Below are 20,315 nucleotides of genomic sequence, written 5' to 3'. Positions count from 1 at the left end.
CATGGGTGGAGTCCATGTCAACGCACATCGACTTGTACACTTAAATACGTGCAGTTTGCCTCTTTATCAGATTTCAATACAACGTAAATATCACTGCAGAGGGTCGGGTTTAGGAACTCAAAGTCTTTCGGGGGCAGAAAGACGATGCGTAGAAACCAGTGTTTTCAGGAAAATGGATTGTGGGCTTCCCAGTTGACAGGAAAAATCCTAAACTACCGCTCACAGCCAACCGGGGCCCGTCTGAGGGAAGACGCAGCCGCGTGTGTGAGACAAGGGGAGCAAAGTCAGGCGGTCAGGAGTGCCGAGTGCGCGCGTGTGTCTGTGGGGGGACATTCGGTGGGGGTAAAGGTAGTCCTGTGTCTTAAATCCGGGGGGACTGTTACTGGCAGGAACAGGGGAAGCCAGGGGAAGAACACGATTTAAAGTTAAGAAGATGACCGCAGAGTCTGGGCAGAGAGAATAGGATTTTTAAGAAGCCTCTTTCCACAAGACGGGGCAGGAAGCTGCGCGCAGGCGGACACCACGCCGAGAGAGCCCTGGCACCGTCACCCTCCGCCACTGCTTCCCCGAGTTCCGCCCGGGGAGGTCCGGCCGACTTCTCGGCAGCGGGCGAGGACCCGGAGACCGCGGCGCCCGCCTCGGGCAACCCCGGCCACGAGGAAGGAGGCGGCCGAGCCCCGAGCGCGCGCGCGCGCGCGCGCACAGAGGCGGCCCCGCCAGCGCGGGAGCGCGCGCCCTCCACGTGACCCGCCCCGCGGGCGGCGACGCACACGACGCGCCCCTCACGTGGTCTGTCTTCGGCCCGGTCGCCGGCGGAGGCGGGCGCGGGCGCGTCCCTGTGGCCAGTCACCCGGAGGAGTTGGTCGCACAATTATGAAAGACTCGGCTTCTGCTGCTAGCGCCGGAGCTGAGTTAGTTCTGAGAAGGTTTCCCTGGGCTGTCCTTGTCCGGCGGCCTCTGCTGCCGCCTCCGGAGACGCTTCCCGATAGATGGCTACAGGCCGCGGAGGAGGAGGAGGTGGAGTTGCTGCCCTTCCGGAGTCCGCCCCGTGAGGAGAATGGTACTCGACCCACGCAGGCCCGGGTGGAGAATGGGGCGTTGCGGGCGGGCAAGGGACCCTGGGCGGCAAGCGTGTGCGGGGGAGTCCGGTTCCTGGAGGTGGCGGCGTGGGGCTCCGGAGCCCCTGAATTGCCCGCAGACTTCCGGAGTTTGCCCCGGCGGGACGGGGTGTGCGTCGTGGTCGCTGGAAGCCGCGGAGCAGAGCTGGCGCGACCCCTGGGCTGAGCCCGGCCCCGGCCTCTCGCGGCGGGCCGAGGCGCGAGCCGGGGACTGCCTGGCCGGGCTGAGCGGCCGCAGCGCGCCACACGCAGCGCTCGGCTTCCAGGCTCCGCATCTCCCGGGAGCGCGGTCCTCCCGGCGCCAGAAGCTGACAGATAAGGCAGCCAAACGCTCTGCTCAAGTTCACCGTGCGCAAGGAGGGAGGGTTGGGAGGGAACGAAAAAAAAAGGAGGGGGAGTAAAGGACACGGGGTTGGAGTCGTGCCTTGTGGGCTATGCAGCGGGTACGCTACAGGTACACACGCTTCTCGCTGGAGCCAAGGGAAGGGATTGGATGTCGACGGTGGGTCAGATTGGGGATTTTCTTTAGGGAGAATGAAAACATTTTGAGACGCTGATTGTGGGGCCCTGGGCGCCCCACAATCAGCTTCATCCGTTTTTCTAGACAAGAGTTGCTGTGGAGGGGGGGGGAGGGGAGAGGCAGGCAGAGACGCAGAGGCGGTGCATTGCAGCTTTTGATAGAGCCTTTTTTTTTTTCTTTTAAAATTAAGGCCAAGAACCGAACGTGAAGATTTCTTTCAAAAAAAGTCATTAAGATTAGAGAGGTATTCTTTGCTCAGTGCTTGAACTTGATAGGCTTAATGCAAACAACTCTCTCTGCTGGAGTCTGGCAGGTTTACTTTGCTCCACAAACTGATTTCATTGCCATACAAAACTGAAACCAGAGTTTTTAGTCAAGGTACTTGTGCTATTTCTCAGTTAATGGGTGTAGGGAGGGGTTCTGTAGCCAGTGTGTCGCTCTTTTTGTTATTTTTTAAAGGCAGAGATAACAGAGAGGAGAGACAAATCTTGTATCTACTGATTGACTCCTCAGGTAGTTGAGACAGCTGGAGCTGAGCCAGTCGCTGAGCCAGTCCGAGGCCAGGAGGTTTTTCCAGGTCTCCCACATGGGTATAGGGGCCTAAGGACCTGAGCCGCTTCCTCTGCTTTCCCATGCCATCAGCAGGGAGCTGGATGGAAAGTGGAACAGCCAGGATAGGATGTAAACTGGGCCCATGTGGGATGCTGGCATTGCAGGTGGAAGTTTAGCCTAGTATGCCATGACACAGGCTCCTAGGCAAGCTTACTTTTAAACAGCTCATATATTAAAGAAGATCTACTTGTTACCAACATTACCTCATAACACTAGTTAGTGTCTTTGACAATTCAGGCACTGTGATACTTAGCAATCTTCATGGGGGAGTGCATATATGCCAAAAGCAAAAGGTTTGACATACCATTGCAGGGATTACTGTGTCCCTGTCAGAGCAAGAGAAAGTCTTAGTATGCTTGAAAAAGAACTAATGGTACAAGTGACCATGGTAGAGGAAATATTAAGTTGGAATTAGCTTGGAAATAGAAGGAATAATGAATTGGTGGTTTTGTCTTAAGAGAGCTTTAGATAACAAGGGCGTCTTTCGTTTGTTGAAACAGTGCTGTACATAATTTGGAGTAAGTGGAGTGTGGGGTGGCATAGATATTGATGAGTATATTATAGAGACATCGACCAGATTTTTTTTTTTTTACTTTTAGATGTTTACTTTTTTAAAAAAAATTTTAAATTTTTGATGATTTTTACAGTGTTGATTAGGGTCAAGGGCTACAGGTAGGTGGGTGAGATTTCCGCATTCTCTTCTTTTTCTTCCTGTATCTGGGTGAAGGAGAGAGACGAGGAGAGAAGCCACCCCAGCCTCCCAAACGTCTCTGCACCCTGGGATGGAGGGCAGCCACCCGACCCCACCCCAGGGTCCCTGATGTGGGGCATGCTCCGAGGCTCCAGCCCAAGAGATTTTGATAATTCAACAGTTCTGAATTACTGCCTCTACAAACATGATGAAATCTCTCCAGAATCCACTGGCTGACATAGTCCACCTTAGAGTCTCTGTTTGCCCAGAGTTTCACTGCCAACAGGTGGCTGGGGTAGTTGATCAATTTGTTCTGTCCTCCGTCCTCTGTTACCAGGTGTGTTCTGCTGGCTCCAATGGTCTGCCATATCCTCCATGTGCACCTGGATATGCTGTCCACTGCTCTATCTAAGTCACTGAGGAGGCTCAGCTCTGACACAAGCACTCCACAGTTAGACCATGGAACCATTTTTTTTATGGTTGGGGCTCTGAGTCCAGCAATTCATTTTGGGGGGATCCCCACGGAAACTTCATCTGAGATGATCCCAGAACTGATTCTTGTGTGTGCTTACCAAAACAGGGTCTGGCACAGACAATTGCCCAAACCGGCCTACACGCACACTGTTAGTTGCAATTGCTGGTTCAGTTCTGTCTCCAGCCTTGTCTTTTACACAAACCAATGGGTGTTGCAGCCCAGCCCAATCCTGTCCACCACACACTCGGCCTTCACGTACACTAAGGGAGCTGCAGCCTACTCGGAGCAACCCACAATAATTCCCACCGGTCTTGCCCCCTGCCCTGGTTCCTGTGCTTGCCTGTATGTACAGCACGCTGGTCCAATCTGTCCCACATCCCATTCAGCTCTCATATGTGTCAATGGACCAGATTTCTAAAGGTAGTGTATGTCTTACAGAGGAGTTTGAATCTTATTCTGGAGATAATTGGAGACAGTTAAGGAGGCTGAATTGGTGAAAAAGGGGAGATCAGTAAGGAAGAGGCTGTTGCATACTCAGATGAGTGAGATGATCAGTAGAAGGAGCAGATTGAAATTTTTAGGAATTAACATTTTTAGAACTTAGTCATGGGCTTGGCTTGACGGCTTAGTGGTTAAATCCTTACCTCTCAAGTGACAACATCCCATACGGGCATTGGTTTGTGTCCCAGCTGCCCCACTTCTCATCCAGCTCCCTGCTTGTGGCCTGGAAAAGCAGTCGAGGATGGCCGAAAGCTTTGGGACCCTGCACTGATGTGAGAGACCTGGAAGAAGCTCCTGGCTCCTGGCTTCAGATAAACTCAGTTCTGGCTGTTGTGGCCATTTGGGGAGTGAACCCACAGATAGAAGATCTTTGTCTCTCCTTCTCTATGTAAAATCTCCCTTTCCAGTAAAAATAAGTAAGTCTTTAAGAAAAAAAAACAGTATTGATAGGTTTTAAGTAACATAAAGGTCATTCTTAGTAAATTATTTCTAAAGAAGAGGCTGACTGGGTTTGTTAATGGAGTCTCAGACATCTTATCACTTAGAGATTGATATGACTGTCATGCCTTCTGCCTTTGCTTGAGAGTGTTTTATTTCACATGCAATGCCCTTCACTTTTTCCCACAAGACTCAGTTCAGATTCTGGTCCTCTGGCTTTTATAGCTGTTTGCGCAGTGAACCGGAGGAAGGCAGGTCTCTGTTTCTCCTTTTCTCTATAATTGTGCCTTTCGAATAACAATAAAATGAATCTTAACAAAAAATTACTGTGCACATTAAAACCTTTTAGGTGAAGGTATATTGAAAACTGGCACTTATGAACTAGTTGCAGATATTTTTGTCTTGTTCTCTTGATACTTTTTAAAAATTTTTTCAAAAGATTTATTTATTTGAAAGAAGGAGAGGAAGAAAGGAGAAACACAGAAAGGTCTTTCATCAGCTGGTTCCGTCCACAAAACAGCCACAACAACCAAGAGCTGCATGCAAGTCTTTCCCAGATCTGTAGTCCTGGCCTAAGTGCTGGGACCGTCCGCAGCTTTCCCAATCACCACAGGCTGCTGGAAGGGAACTGGAGCAGTCACGATTTAAACTGGCACCCATATAGAATGCTGACGTTGTGAGGAAGCCTTTGAGGTCACTGTTTGGCCACAAAACTGTGCCCCATGTTCTCTTTCTAATTTTCTTTCTTTTTTAATGTTTACTGAAAAAAATACAGGGAGAAAGAGGTTTCACTGACTGTTCACTTCCTGATGCTTACAACAGCCTGAGTTAACCCAGGTCAGTCAGGAATCTAGACCTCAATCTGGATTTCACCTGTAGAGAGATCCTACATAGCATCCTGGTACTTGAGCTATCACCTAGGTCTTGAACCTGAGAGTACCAGGGTTGGATGCATGCAGGCATTCCATCTGCTTTGCTTAATGTTTGCCCCTGCTGTTCTTGAGCAGTGTACTGTGGAAGATTTCAGATGTACAAAGATACCACTGTGTCTATTAGCCTGTTTCAAGTGTTAATGTTGTTCCTCTTATTATGTCTGTTATTATCCCTCATTGGATAATTTTAATGCGGATTGCAGGCGTATATCATCTATAGATACTGAATTTTGTGTATCAGCATGTCTTAAAAAGACAGGACTCAACATAACTTTGGTACTCTTGGTGCACCTAGAATGATTATTAAATATTCAGTAAATTTCCCTAATTATTACTTTTTGTCCAATTGATTTGTTTTAATCAGACTCTGAATAAAGAGCATGATATTTGATTGATAACTCTTTCAGTGTGTATTTCTCCCGGCTTTCTTTTTGGTCTTATGTACAGTTTATTTGTCGACAGACCCTTAGTATTTGCCTTGTAGAATTCCTGCAGCTTAGACTTTGTTGAATGCCTCTCTGAACTTTCATGTATTTTTCCTCTGTATCCTAGCTTTAGTGCTCTAGCATTAATATAAAGAGTTAGTCAGATTGTGGTGTTAGATTTTAGCAATAGCACTTAACAGGTAGTGCTGTGTCTTCTGTTGCATCACATTAAGAGTCACATGTTTTCTGGGCTTTTTGTTTTTGTTTTTTTCATGTTAAGGTTCACCAGTGTATTCATTTTTTATTTGCCTGGTCGCTGACTTGTAAAGCTTCCCACCCATCATTCATATACTTTTTATAGTGGTTGCCAGTAATGTTCTAATAGAACCATTGATAATTCTTGCCTTTATGTTTTAGTTATGATATTTGGAAGCAAAATTCAGAGTGGTTAAGATTAATTTAGGATATAAGCATGATTAGACTATTTATGGGGATTTAAACTGATTCTTTGTTGATGGATAAAAAGGACTTAAATGGGTGTCACTTTAGAAGTTGTTTTACAGATTACTTTGAATATATATTCAGTGTTTATGTGTTAACTTCTCATTTGCATGATCAAATGATTAGTTTTAATTTGAATAAGTACTTTTGGTGGGGTTTTATTTTGGTCCTTGGTTCAGTTCATTTTGACTTTAGACAATTTTTTGTAATCTGTTTAATCCTTTTGGGAGGTGGGGTATGGGTTTAATTTTATGACCATTTAGAAATTCTCCAAACTCTGCCAAAGAGATGCTGGTGTATAGAGGTATCTATGCGTCTTTGCAAGGTATCAATTGATTTTTTTCTAAATTTTAAAAAAAAGGTTTATTATTTTTATTGGAAAGGCAAAGCTGTAGCTCTGTAGAGAGAAGGAGCCACAGAGAGAAAGATTTTCCATTCGCTGGTTCATTCCCCAAATGACTTCAAGGACCAGGGCTGGGCCAGGGGCCTGGAACTCTGTTTTGGTGTTCCTGGTGGGAGAGCAGGAGCCCAAGCACTGTGACCATCTTCCAGTGCCTTCCCAGGTGTATTAGGAGGGAGCTGGATCCTGAAGTACAGTGGCCATAGCTCAAACCAGCCCTCACTACAGATACTGGCAACCCCTCCACAACTTTTTATTTTAAGATATATTTAATTTTTATTACAAAGTCAGATGTACAGAGAGGAGGAGAGACAGAAAGGAAGGTCTTCCGTCCAATGGTTCAGTCCCCAAGTGGCCATAACGGCTAGAGCTGAGCCAGTCCAAAGCCAGGAGCCAGGAACTTCTTCCAGGTGAAGGATGCGGGTGAAGGGTTCCAAGGCTTTGGGCTGTCCTCGACTGCTTTCGGAGCCACAAGCAGGGAGCTGGATGGGAAGCGGGGCTGCTGGGCTTAGAACTGGCACCCATATGGGAACCCCGGCTCATTCAAGGTGAGGACTTTAACCGCTGTGCCACTGCGCTTTTTACAAGTAGCACATTGTTTCCTTCTGTAGGAGACAGTTGATAATCTTTCCTCTACTTGATCTCAGGATTAATACTAAGAGTAAAGTCTATTAAAACACTATTTTTCCTCTCCTACAATTACCATGTAAATGTAAGTATCATTATCTCAGCTGCTAAACATGTTGAAGTCAACCTTTGGAAACCTAGCTCTTGGAAAGTAAGAAGAAAGCTTTTGAGCCAAGCCGTAGCAAGACTTTAGTCTCCTTGATACTGTAGTTTACTGGTGGAAAGGTATGCGCAAAATGAAATTTAGCAGCACTTTCTTCTGACATTTTGGTAATATTTTAGAGTAGTAGAATGTACTAGTCTGAGAAGCAGGCTGTTGCTATGAGAAAGTGATTGGTGAAACATTCATTGGACTTAAATGATGGGGCTTTCCATTTCCTTTGGTATGTTAACCAGTAGTTTTCACAGTTTTAAGAGTATGATTTACTTTATCCAATATATAGAAATTACTCTTGTCTAAGAAAAGTGCATGGTAGGTTTTACGTACTTTTCTTTTAAGATTTATATATTTTTATTTGAAAGGCAGATTTACAAAGAGAAGGAGAGAGAGATCTTTCACCTGCTGGTTCACTTCCCAAGTGACTACCATTGGCCAGAGTTGAGCCAATCCAAAGGATCTAGAAGCTTCTTCCAGGCCTCCCATGTGTGCCGGGGGCCCAAGGAGTTTGCCCGTCCTCTGCTGCTTTCCCAGGTCACAAGCAGGGAGCTGGATGGGAAGTGGAGCAGCCAGAACTTTGAACCAGGAAATTGGCACTGCAGGCAGAGGCTTAACCTATTATACCAGGATACCAGGCCTTAGAAGTGCTTTTAGATTAGCTGACATGTATTAACATTTAGCTGTGGCCATTGTTCTGAGTGCTTTACACAGATCAGTTGTATTAATGCCTTGAGAAAACTGAAGTAGGCTCTGTTTGGTTCTCTTTTATTTATATAAAGGACAGAACACAAAATTACTTATCAGAGGTTGTGATGCTTGTTAAGGTGTAGGTACTGGTTTGCCACATCATGGTAACATGGTGAAGGCTTGTGATATGCAGGACAAATATATTTTTGTGAGATCTCAGATGGGAGATATTAAATAAAAAAAGTTGAGGTTATTTGAAAATATGTATTACTTTTTTGAAGATTAATTTTTATTATTGTTTCATGACACAGTTCCAAGGGCTCTGAGATTTCCCATTCTCCCTTCCCAAATTCCCTCTCCTGCCCCCAGTGATTTTCTCTTTAGTATTACAATGGGTGGTCCTTCATTAACAACCGTAAGTGCATTATGATGTTACTGAAGTGCTTCCCGACATTGTAGGCATGGACAATGTTGGAGAGTCCAGCATCCTACTGTTAGATATTTTCAGCTGTTTCACTGGGAGTAAAGCATAGAGACATTGTATTTTGTCTCCAAGTATGTGTTACTTTTTAAAAATTTGATTACACCATACTTTCTTCAGGTGATATGAATTCTAGTAGAATTTTCTTTATTACCAAATTGTTAGAATGAACCTGAGGACAGGTTATTCATCGCTCAGTTGTATACTTTTGACTTTGACAAAAGTGGAGAGACTACTCTGGTGGCATCCTTAAAAGATTGGGAAAGTCATTAACTAGATGAGTTTCTGTATACAGTGTATTGGTTTTTAACTTTGATGTATACTTGATAGCATGTACTTTACTCTCTAAAGATTTATTTATCTGAAAGGCAGGATGGCAAAGAGAGGGAGAGAGACAAGAGATCTTCCATCTGTCGGTTCACTTCACAGATGGCCATAACAGCCAGGTCTGATCAGGCTGAAACCAGGAGACAGGGACCCATCCTGTTCTCCCGCATGGGTGCAGGGGCTCAAGTGCCTGGCACATCTTCTACTGTCTACTTAGGCGCATTAGCAAGGAGCTAGATCTTAAGTGAAACACTCAGAACTTGAACTGATTTCCATGTGATATGCTGGCAGCAGTATAATCTACTGTGCAACAGTGTTGGTACCTAAAGTTTGTTTCAGTATTTTACCTTTAGTCCATCAGATATTCACTTTTGCACTTAGTTTGTGTAGATATATATTATGGTATAATTATTCATGTTTTTTATGCCACAGTGCTTGCCCCAGTATATAGAACTTTTCTACCAATTATTTGTCACACATGTTTTTCAATCGTGTTCGAAATTCCCTTGTAAAAAGCTCGCTTGTCAATATCCATGAACAGCCTTAAGTCCATCAAGCAGCCAGTTAGAAATAGGGTGGAACTTTAGTTCCTTTAGGAATGCCAGAGGTCAGGTGAATTGGACTCTTCTAGAAGGCAGAGAATGCCATCCTATTTCATAATTTCATTTTGAGCTGGCCTTAGTTTTCTTTGTTGTTTATGCCAACTGTGACCAGCGTATTGACAATGCTTACTATGTAACCTAGAATTTCTTAAATTTTTAGTGTAATTGAACTTCTAAAACATATTTTGTTTGTAATCATCTTCTTTCTAATTGTCTTTCTTTTGAGTAAGAGTAATATTTTCCTGTTTCTTGTCTCTGCTAATTTTGGATTTTATCTTGGACATTGTGAATGTTACCTTGTAGAGACTTTAGACATTCTTTTATACTACAGGAGAGTACTGATTCTTTTTATTTATTTATTTATTTCTTAAAGATTTGTTTTTATTGAGAAGTCATGTATACAGAGAGGAGGAGAGACAGAGAGGAGATATCCTTTCTCTGATTCACTCCCCAAGCGGCTGCAACGCCCGGACCTGAGCCACTCCAAAGCCAGGAGCCTGGAGCTGTTTCTGGGTCTCCCACGCAGGTGAGGGTCCTAAGACTTTGGCCTGTCCTCGACTGGTCTCCCAGGTTACAAGCAGAGAGCTGGATGGGAAGCAGGGCCGCCAGGATACGAACCGGTGCCAGGCTTTAATTCTTTTTAAAGTAATTATTGTAGACTGAGTATCTGTGATTCCCAACGTTGGTGTTGAATTCATGCAAATTCATTAAAGAGCAACCTCTCTGATGTGATAGTAGTTGAAGATGAGGACCCTGACAGCACTACTGGAAGAAGAGATAGGATGACGTACACTCCTCACAGTTAGATGGTGGTCCTCTGCAACACCAAAGGAGAGCCTTCCCCAGACCCTGGCAGCGTCCTGGTTTTGGATTTATAGTCTCCAGAAATGTGAGGAATATATGGAATATTTTTAATTATTTAATCCATAAACTGTATGGAATTATAATCCAAGACAAATAAGGCAATCATTGATGAAATTAACTGTACTTCATGCTCTCTTTCCTGCAGTAGACAGCAGAAATATCTGTATAGATCCTTTTATTTTTTTTGTTTTTTTGATGCCTGCTTAATTTTTAAAGATCTGCTTCTTCTTATTGAAAAGACAGATCCACAGAGAGGAGAGACAGAAAGATCATTTTATCTGCTAATTAACTTAAACCAGAACTGAGCCAATCTGAAGCCAGGAGCCAGGAACTTCTTCCAGGTCTTTCATATAGGTACAAGGTCCCAAGGCTTTGAACCATCCTTTACATTTTTCCTATGTCATGAACAGGGAGCTGGATGGAAAGTGGAGTAGCCAACACATGAACCTACGCCTATATGGGATCCTGGCACATGTAGGCAGATTAGCCAGTTGAGCCACTGCACTGATCTGGAGTGTAGATCCACTTTTAAAGTTGGGGTGATTATATGTGCATGTTCATGAGCCATCCAGAGATTTGTGCAGAATTTAGATGCAGTTTTTGGGTACCCTAGTGGCTAAAGTCTTCATCTTGCACACACCAGGATCACATGTGGGTGCCATTTGTATCCCAACTGTTCCACTTCCCATTTATCTCCCTAGTTTACGGCCTGGGAAAGCAATCAAGGATGGCCCAAAGCCTTGGGACCCTGTACCTGCGTGGGAGACCTGGAAAAAATTCCTGGCTCCTGGTTTCAAATCTGCTGAGCTTTGGCTGTGAGGCCACTTGGGGATTGAACCAGCAGATGGAAGATCTTTCTGTCTTTTTCTAATCTGACTTTCCAATAAAAAATTAAATAAATCTTTAAAAAGTAAATAAAATGCAGTTTTTAGAGCTCCTTTTTAGTGGAGCTCTCCTTTACAGAAATTTTCTCACCACTTTCCATTTGCTTTCTTTTTTGTTCTGCTGGTTCTCTTTCCTGAGAGCTGCCATAGTCAGGACATGGCTAGGCAGATGCCAGGAGGAACGTCATCCAGCTTTTCCATGTGAATTCAGAGACCCAGATACTGAGCTGTTTGTATCGCAGGTGTGTGTTGAATGGCAATTGGATTGGAGCAGGTCCAGGGCTGGAACCCAGCCACTCTTACACGACATGGCTTCCCAGGCAGCATGTTGCTCACCAGGCCAAATGCTCAGCCCAAAATCTGCTTTAAAGGCCCTGAAGATCATTAGATGGACTTCATGATGCCTTTGTATGCTAACATTTTGTGAACATCCATGTTAAGCATCTATCCAAAACGTCTCAAATCCCAAATGATGCCACAAGTGGAAAATATCATGCTAGAACTTTGAAGGCTCAGTGTTGAACTCTGAGGCACTAACAGTACATTATAAAGGCTATATGATGTATACAAAACATAAATGAATTTCATGTGTGGACTGGCTTATTGCATTATATATTTGCAAATGTTTAAAAACTGAACTTTGAAGCTTTGTTACTTGAAAGCATTTCAGATAAAGGGATAATTCTAATTTGTGGTTTATTGTCTGAAACAATACGTTTAGGAAATTTTCATATTTGTGTTTGTAGTTTGCCACCTCTTGGTAAAAATTGGGTATTGCAGTCCAGAAAAAATGGAAGAAATGTTTTAAGAAATATATATAATATATTATACAAGATAAGTATATAAAATATGATTTGTATAATATATACATATGTATTAAATTATAAATCAAGAGAGATTTGACCGGGTAACTGATGACAGAACTGTAAGTAAGAATTTAAAAACTGTTAAAACTTATTATTGAGTGAAACTTACAGCTTGCACACAGGATGTGTAAATGGCATACAAATGCAAATGTTCTTTTAAACTAGCAGAATTAGTGATAGTAAGTCCTTGGAATGAGATAGTCTTGAAATACTCAAAGTACTGGAGGAAATAAAATGGGCAACAAATAGTACTATTGGCATGGCCAGGATTTAGCATAGTGATTAAAATCCTGGTTAAGACATTGGTGTTGGATATTGGCGTAGCTGGGTTCATTTCCCACCTGGGGCTTCTGCCTCCAGCACAGCGTCCTGGACCTTGAGAAACAGTGATCATAGCTCAGGCGATTGAGTTCCCACCATCTATGTGGTGACCTGGACTGAGAACCTGATTGCTGGCTTTGGCATGACCTAGCCCTGACCATTGCAGGTATTTGGGGAGCAAACCAGTGGATTAGGGGTGTTTCTATTTAGAAAAAAATACTGTGGGCAGAACTATCAGAAACGAAGGAGATACAAACACTTATCCAAATAAATAAAAACTTATGAGAGATTCTTGCCACTAGACCTGTTCTAAGAAATGCTGATAGTGGGGCCTAGTGTAATGACTCAGTGGCTAGAATCCTTTGCACACTCTGGGATCCCATATGGGCACTAATTCTGTGTCCTGGTTGAGCCACTTCTCATCCAGCTCCCTGCTTATGGACTGGGAAAGCAGTCGAGGACAGCCCAAAGCCTTGGGTCCCGGTACCCGCGAATGAGACCCAGAAGAAGCTCCTGGGTCCTGGCTTCTAATCAGCACAGCTCCGGGTGTTGCATCTGCTTGGCAAGTGAACCAGTGGGTGGAAGAACTTTATCTCTCTTCATCTCTGTAAATCTGATTTTCCAATAAGAATAAATAAATCTTAAAAAAAGAAAAAAATGAAATGCTAATTGTAATTCTTCAGAACAAAGGAAAAGGGTGCTAATTAGTAACACAAAAATATGAAATTATAACACTTGGGCCAGTGCTGTGTCTCAACAGGTTAATTCACCTTTAAACGCTGGCCTTCCCAGTGGGCACTGGTTTGTGTCCAGGCTGCTTCTCTTCGCTATAGCTCCCTGCTTATGGCCTGAGAAAGCAGAGGAGAATGCAGGCTCTTTGACCCCTGCATCCACGTGGGAGACCTCAAAAAAAGCTCCTAGCTCCTCAGCTCAGACCGTTGTGGCCATTTGGGAAGTAAACCAGCTAATAGAAGATCTTTCCCTCTCTTTCTCTCCTTCTCTCTGTGAATTTGCCTTTGAAATAAAAATAAATCTTCAGAAACTTATGAAAGCTTAATGACAAATGTAAACATAAATTTCAGATATTTGAATACTATGATAGTAGTATGTAATCACATTTTTATATAAAATTTAAAGAGATTAAAAGTATAGCAACAGTAATTTGTTAAGGGATATACACTATCAAAATAGATGAGATTTGAATTAAAATTTTAAAGTGAGACAGGTGATGCTAGAATAAAATTGTAAGTTTAAGAGTAACCACAGACCAGGAGCCTAAAGCAGAAAGGTGAAAGGCAAAGTATAGTGGACACATCAGATAAAATTACTGAAAATTCGCTAAAGGAAGACTGCAAGAGGAAGAAAGAACACAGAATCTATGAAACAACCAGAAAATAATGGTAGTAGGAATTCCTTACATATATATCAGTTATTGTTTTGAATGTAAATTGATTAAATTTTATGATCAAATAGACATAGAATAATTGAATGAATTAACGTACAAGATCCTTCTATATGCTGCTTAATAGAGACCCATTTCACACGATTTAGACACTTTCAAAGTGAAGGGATGATAGCAACCTGAGACTCTGGGGCATTGCATGTTAAGCTGCAATTTGTAGTTGGCATCCCACATAGGCACTGATCCTTGCTAATTGCATAAGAGAAGCAACAGAAGATGGCCCAAGTGCTTGGGCCCCTACCACTTGCTTGGGAGACCTAGCAGAAGCTCCTGGCTCCTGGTTTCAGCTTGGCCTAGTCTTGGCCATTGTGACCAACTGGGAAGTGAACCAGTGGATGGAAGATGTCTCTGTGTATTCTGACTTTCAAACAAATAAGTAGATTTAAGAGAGTGAAGAAGAAGAAAGAAACAAACAAAAAATGCACCGTGGGACCTTGTGAATGGCTAGGCAAAGGCTCTCTTCACAGCACAGCATCTCGTATGGGTGCCAGTTTAAGTCTTGGCTGCTCCATTTTCAATCCAGTTTTCTGCTTGTGGCCTGGGAAAGCAGTGGAGGATGGCTCAGGGCCTTGGGCCCCTGCACCCAAATGGGACACCAGGAGGAAACTGCTGGCTCCTGGCTTTAGATTGGCCCGGCTCTGGCTATTATTTTCATTAGGGGAGTGACTAACCAATTGGAAGACCTCTCTGTCTCTCTAATTGCAACTTTGCAGTAAAAAGAGATACACTTTTTTGTTTAAGAAAGATTTATTTATATTTTATTGCAAAGTCAGATATGCAGAGATGAAGATCTTCCGTCTTATGATTCACTCTCCAAGTGACTGCACTGGCTGGTGCTGTGCCGATCCGAAGCCAGGATCCAGGAACCTCCTCTACGTCTTCTACGCCGGTGTAGGGTCCCAAGGCTTTGGGCCATCCCCCACTGCTCTCCCAGGCCACAAGCAGGGAGCTGGATGGAAGTGGAGCTGTCGGGATTAGAACTGGCACCCATATGGGATCCTGGCACATTCAAAGCGAGTACTTTAACCACTAGGCCACCGCTCTGGGCCCATCTTTTTTTTTAATGTTGTTTACATTGAGACAAAAAAGTCAGGTTCGTGTATATATGTATATAAAATTTTTATTTCTCAAAAATTATTTACAGCTTTAACACACTTCTGTGGAAGGTTTGAAGTGATGAAGGAATGGTTTTTGCAATACTAACAATTTAACAATATAAATAGCAGAATGAAACTGACTTTTGCAACATTTGTGTTAGGTCCTGAACTCAACCTATCTGTTTGAATAGCTTTATATTTTGTCATAAAAGTGTAAAAATTGGTACAATACGTGAAGGAATGAGGTGTGAAGGAAAAGCTGCTTTTGGGTTGAAGTGATTGGAAAGGACCATTGTTTCTGGACAGAATGTCCTCTATGTGAACTCAAACAGGATTTTGCTCATTTATGCTTAGGTTTCAGAGTTGTATCCATATGGCTCATTAAAATGCTTTTAAATTCCTGCACACAAAATGCCTTTGTTGTTTTACTTCTAAAACTCATTAACCTTGCTATTTTTTCCCTCCTCTGATTGAAAACACCTGTTACGAAAAGGCTTTATAAGGATTATAAAAATGGATAGAAAGAGGGACAGCAGTTTAGGGGAAGCACATGAAAGGTCTTGTTGCTTGTTTGTTGGTTTGAATTGACTTAATAAACTTGCAAAGACTAACTCATTGTGAGATTTAGAGCCTGAGTTGGAAAACTATGCCATTTGAACTAGATCTGACTAGGGGCCTACTTTTTGTGGTTTTTAAATTTTATTTTTAATATCATTTACGTAACAGAGGGATTCATGCACATGTGGGTCTCCCATTAGGATGAAGAGGGTTGAGGTATGGAGGAAGGTGCATGGGACAGATACGTCAGTTCTTCTGTGTCCACTGTGGGGAGGGGTTATAAAGGGAGCAGGCCACTCCTTAAGTCAAACTGTGTCAGCATCTGGGAATGGGCAGTGGCTACCTGACCACGTCCTGGAGAGCCCAGTGTGGGGAAGGGGTGTCCCAAGGATGTTACACGAGTGGGTTTTATGGTTTGGAGCTGCGTTGACTTCAGCTTCATTATACCAGGGTTGAGAAAATCCAAGGTCTGTTGGCTGACCACGTCCACCTTTTTGCATTCACAGACCCACGAGCATATTACAAAGGTTGGCCAGCAGGGTGGTCCTGCCTGTTCACTTGCCCACCTGTCAGTGCAGTGGCCTGGTGGAAGCCCCTAGAATTCATTCCTCCCCTATCAGACATGCCCTCAGCCATCTCTATTCCCCACATGTTCCCAGATCCCCTTTTCTGGGCAGTCTCCTGCCCCATCCCCTAATCTGGGTGCTGGGGTGGCATGTCCTGGACTGGCATTCCTGGCCTTCGCACATCTTTAAAATAAAGAAGGAAAGAGAGAGAGAGTAAGAGTAGAATAGATAACTATGCTGGCACATTGGTGTAGTTAGGCACACTGAAAGATCTGTGGTTCACTGGTTCACTCCTCGGATAACCAGCAGCAGTGAAAGCAGGGCCAGGGACCACCACATCTGGCTGTGCAGTGCCTGACTGTTCCTGGCTCTGCTTTCTGTTCCAGCATCCTGCTGATGTATTCAGCTTTTTAAGTCCCTGCCATTCATATGGGAGAGCAGTTGAGGTTCCTGACTGCTGGCCAGTTTTGCTTAGCTGTTACCTGCATTTGGGGAGCAGGTGATAGATCTGTGTCTGCCTTTCAGATGAATGTTGAAATTCCGGAGAGGCTTTGGAGTTGGACAAACTATTAACTGTGTAGCTTTGGCCAATTACTTAACATGTATGAGATTGCATACTGATTACTCAACTGAGCTGAACCCATATTAATAAGAACACTAACAGTACTCCATTGAACACTGATTGTGGAATGAATTGATGCTTACAAAAATGTTTATAACACTGCCCAACATGTAGCACATTGGTAATTAATCTGTTGTGTGTGCTTTGGATGTTGTAGTTCTTGGTTCCTGGCTTTGGCCTCAGCCAACTCTGGCTGCTGTGGCCATAATTGGGTACTGAGCCAGCAGAATGAAAGATATCTTCCACAACTCCCTATTATTTTGCCTTTGAAATAAATAAATCTTTTTAAAGGCATTTTTATCACAAGCACATAAACACTAGCTATGAGGTGATAGATCTGATAACTAGTATGATTGTGGAAATCATTTCACAGTGTGTATCTGAAGATCATGTCATGTACTTTGAATATAAACAATTGTTATTTATTGGTTATACTCCATCAAAGCTGAAAAACAGGTAACTTCAGATGGGTGTGAGGCAGGACTGTTTCCTTTACCTGGCGCTTGTGTAGCTCTTCACCCTAGACTCTGACTTATCTGTAGCATAGTTGATCTAAGGATTCCCACCGAGGAAGAAAAGTTGACAGTGACTAGTTGATAGTCTTTGAGCCTTCAGCTGTCGGCATTTTTTGTTTGAAAGAGCTGTGTGAGGAGGAGAAACAAAGAGATCTTAACCCTTAATCTGTGTTAACACTGCCTCTGCCCATTTGCTTCTTTTGGAACTGTAATCTAAACTCATTGTACCTCCCTTTCCATTATTTATTATTTCTTGTTGAAAAGCAGAACAAATTTACAGAGACAAGTAGAGACAGAAAGATCTTCCATCTGCTGGTTCACTCCCCAAGTGGCCTCAGCATCTGGAGCTGAGCTGATCCCAAACCAGGAGCCAGGAGCTTCTTTTAGGTCTCCCACGCGGGTACATGGTCCCAAGGCTTTGAACCATTCTTTGCTACTTTCCCAGGCCACAGAGAGCTGAATGGAAAGTGCAGCAGCCGGAACATGAACTGGCACCCATATGGGATCCTGGCACTTGCAAGGTGAAGATTTAACCACTGAGCCATTGCACTGGACCCTGCTTTACATTTTTCTTAACACCTTCACCTTTTAAATGGCTTTATTTGGTATAAAGAACATAGTATGTAAAATTTATGAGTTGTGTGTGTACAGAAAAATTTGATGGTTTTAGCACATTTATGCAAGAATGTAATCATCACAGTCTAGTTTTAGAACACTTTTACCTCAAAAATTTCTGTTTTATTTGTTTCCAGTTTATCTTTACTCTTACTGAACTCTGGATAGTTTCTAAGCTTATTTCTGTCAGTATGATTTTTATTTCAGAAATCTAATGTGTGTAAACCATGTCGTTTTGTGTGTGGCTTTTCCCACTGAGCTTGCTATTTAAGTGGAGCTGTGACATGTGTGAATCTGTGACTTGTTTAATATTACTAACTTGTTTACAATTGTATGGGCATTTCACTTCCTTGGGTGTGTATGAATAATGCTTTTCTGCACTTTGAAATGCAAGTCTTTGTATAGACACCTATTTTCATTTTTCTTGAATATGGGAAATGAATTGCTGAGACATGCTGCTTATATTTAACTATTTTTTAAAGATTTTTTTTTAAACTGGAAAGTCATGTACAGAGAGGAGGAGAGACATAAAGGAAGATCTTCTGTCCGATGATTCACTCCCCAAGTGGCTACAACACCTGGAGCTGAGCCAATCTGGAGCCAAGTGCTAGGAGCCTCTTCCAGGTCTCCCACCTGGGTACAGGGTCCCAAGGCTTTGAACTGTCTAATACTGCCTTCCCAGGCCACAGGCAGGGAGCTGGATGGGAAGCGGGGCTGCCGGGATTAGAAATGCCGACTTTATGGGATCCCGGCATGTTCAAGGCGAGGACTTTAGCCACTAGGCTATTGCTCCGGGCCCTATATTTAACTTTTTAATAGACCATCAAATTTTATACCTCCTGTTATCTGTACAGTAGTCCTCCTTATCTATGGTTTTGTTTTCTGAGGTTCAGTTACTTGTTAACAGCAGTCAAAAAATAGTTAATGGAAAATTCTTGTAATACATAATGAGTAAATTTCAAATTTGCTGTGTTGTAAAAAGTATAATACCTTAAATTTTTTGAAGACTTCTTTATTTCACTTACACAGTGACAGAGAGGGAGAGATATGAGGTACTGTGTATCTGCTGATTATTCTCCATATGGCCACAGTGAACAGAGCTGGGCCAGACTGAAGCTAGAGGCTCCGAATTCCATCTTGGTCTCTCATGGGGGGGGCGGAGGCCCAAGTACATTGACTGTCCTCTGCTTTCCCAGCTGTGTCAGCAGGAGTCTGGATGTGAAGTGGAGCCGCTGGTACTCCAGCACTCAGATATGGATTGCCAATATCAGAAAACAGCGGCTTAACTTGATGTACCACGATGCCGGCCTCATCGTGATAGAATTTTATGGCCTCTTGCTCCTTGCAGCCCTGAACTTGAATCATTCTTTAGTCCAGCATATTCAGGCTACACATATTCTATACATTCATTTATTTCTTAGCCATCTTTGTTACCAGATCAGATGGTTGAATGTTCTTATGTAAGTAAACTCTGTTTTATTTAGTAGTTCAAGTAATGGAAGCTGTTAAGTGCTTCCTTCAAGTGAAAGAGCGAAAATTCTCAACTTGAGGAAAAAGAGATATGCTGAAGTTGCTAAGATCTATGTAAAAACAGATTGAAAAAAAGTAAAATTTCCTGTGAAAATGTGATAGCTTTGCTGTCATGTCTTAAACTTCAAACGTTATGGCCATAGTATATAAATGCTTAGTTAAAATGGGAAAAATCATTAAATTGTAGGAGTGGGTACTGGCTGTGGGTTCAGGTATCCACTGGGGGTCTTACAAGCAGTCTCTGGGTAAGGTGGGGCATTGCGATACTATTTCATGTAAATCTCTGGTTTTTTGCTTTTATTATTGTTTTTACTGTTAAGATTTTCAGAGTTCCTTTATATTGGGACATTAGTCCTGTATCTATGCTGGTATAAGTTTACACACACACATACATATAGTATGTGTATAAATGTATTTGTATATATGTTTTATATGTATCAATTACTTTGTATATAAATGTATATAAAATTTGTATAAATATGCACATTATAGTCTATATAACATGTTTATATATGCAGTAATTAGGGACACTTGGTAAAGTGTTAATAACAAAATACATTTATATATAAATACAATTTTAAAAATTAAATAATTTTTTACAAAGAGGGAGGGAGAGATAGAGGTTGATTATCTGTCTGCTGGTTCACTCCCAAGATGGCCGCAGTGGCCAGGAGCTTCATCTGGGTTTCCTGTGTGGGTGCGTTGACTCAGTTGTGCCGTCACTTAGCGCCTTCCTGTATTTGTGTGATTAGACAGTTGGTATTGGGGCCTGAAGTTCAAATTAAGGCATTCTGATGTGGGATGTAGGTATGCTGATCACTGGGTTAACTGCTAGGCCAGTGGCCTCTCCTTGATTATATCTTTAAAATGTGAGAAGGGAAGATACAGCTAGTATGCATCTCCACTCATGAATGAAAGATG

The 20,315-nt window shown here is 42.9% G+C and overlaps 1 protein-coding gene across 3 annotated transcripts in view; it reads left to right on the top strand.

Moving 5' to 3' along the window:
* Positions 1–844: 844 nt before the first annotated feature.
* Positions 845–20,315, top strand: part of TRPM7 (transient receptor potential cation channel subfamily M member 7) — a 98,914-nt gene continuing 79,443 nt past the window's right edge. For 2 of the 3 annotated variants that reach the window (XR_005882578.1, XM_040968814.1), the window contains exon 1: positions 845–1,060. Coding sequence is in view for 2 of the 3 variants with exons in the window: in XM_040968814.1 (XP_040824748.1) it covers positions 1,058–1,060 (3 nt within the window). In the remaining variant the exon portion in view is untranslated. The remainder of the gene's footprint in view (positions 1,061–20,315) is intronic. The other variant, XM_040968815.1, reaches the window with a different exon arrangement.

Source organism: Ochotona curzoniae, unplaced genomic scaffold, assembly GCF_017591425.1.
Source record: "Ochotona curzoniae isolate NIBS_2020 unplaced genomic scaffold, NIBS_Ocur_1.0 scaffold_4701, whole genome shotgun sequence".
Lineage (NCBI taxonomy): Eukaryota > Metazoa > Chordata > Mammalia > Lagomorpha > Ochotonidae > Ochotona > Ochotona curzoniae.
This window is presented reverse-complemented; position numbering and strand designations above follow the sequence as displayed.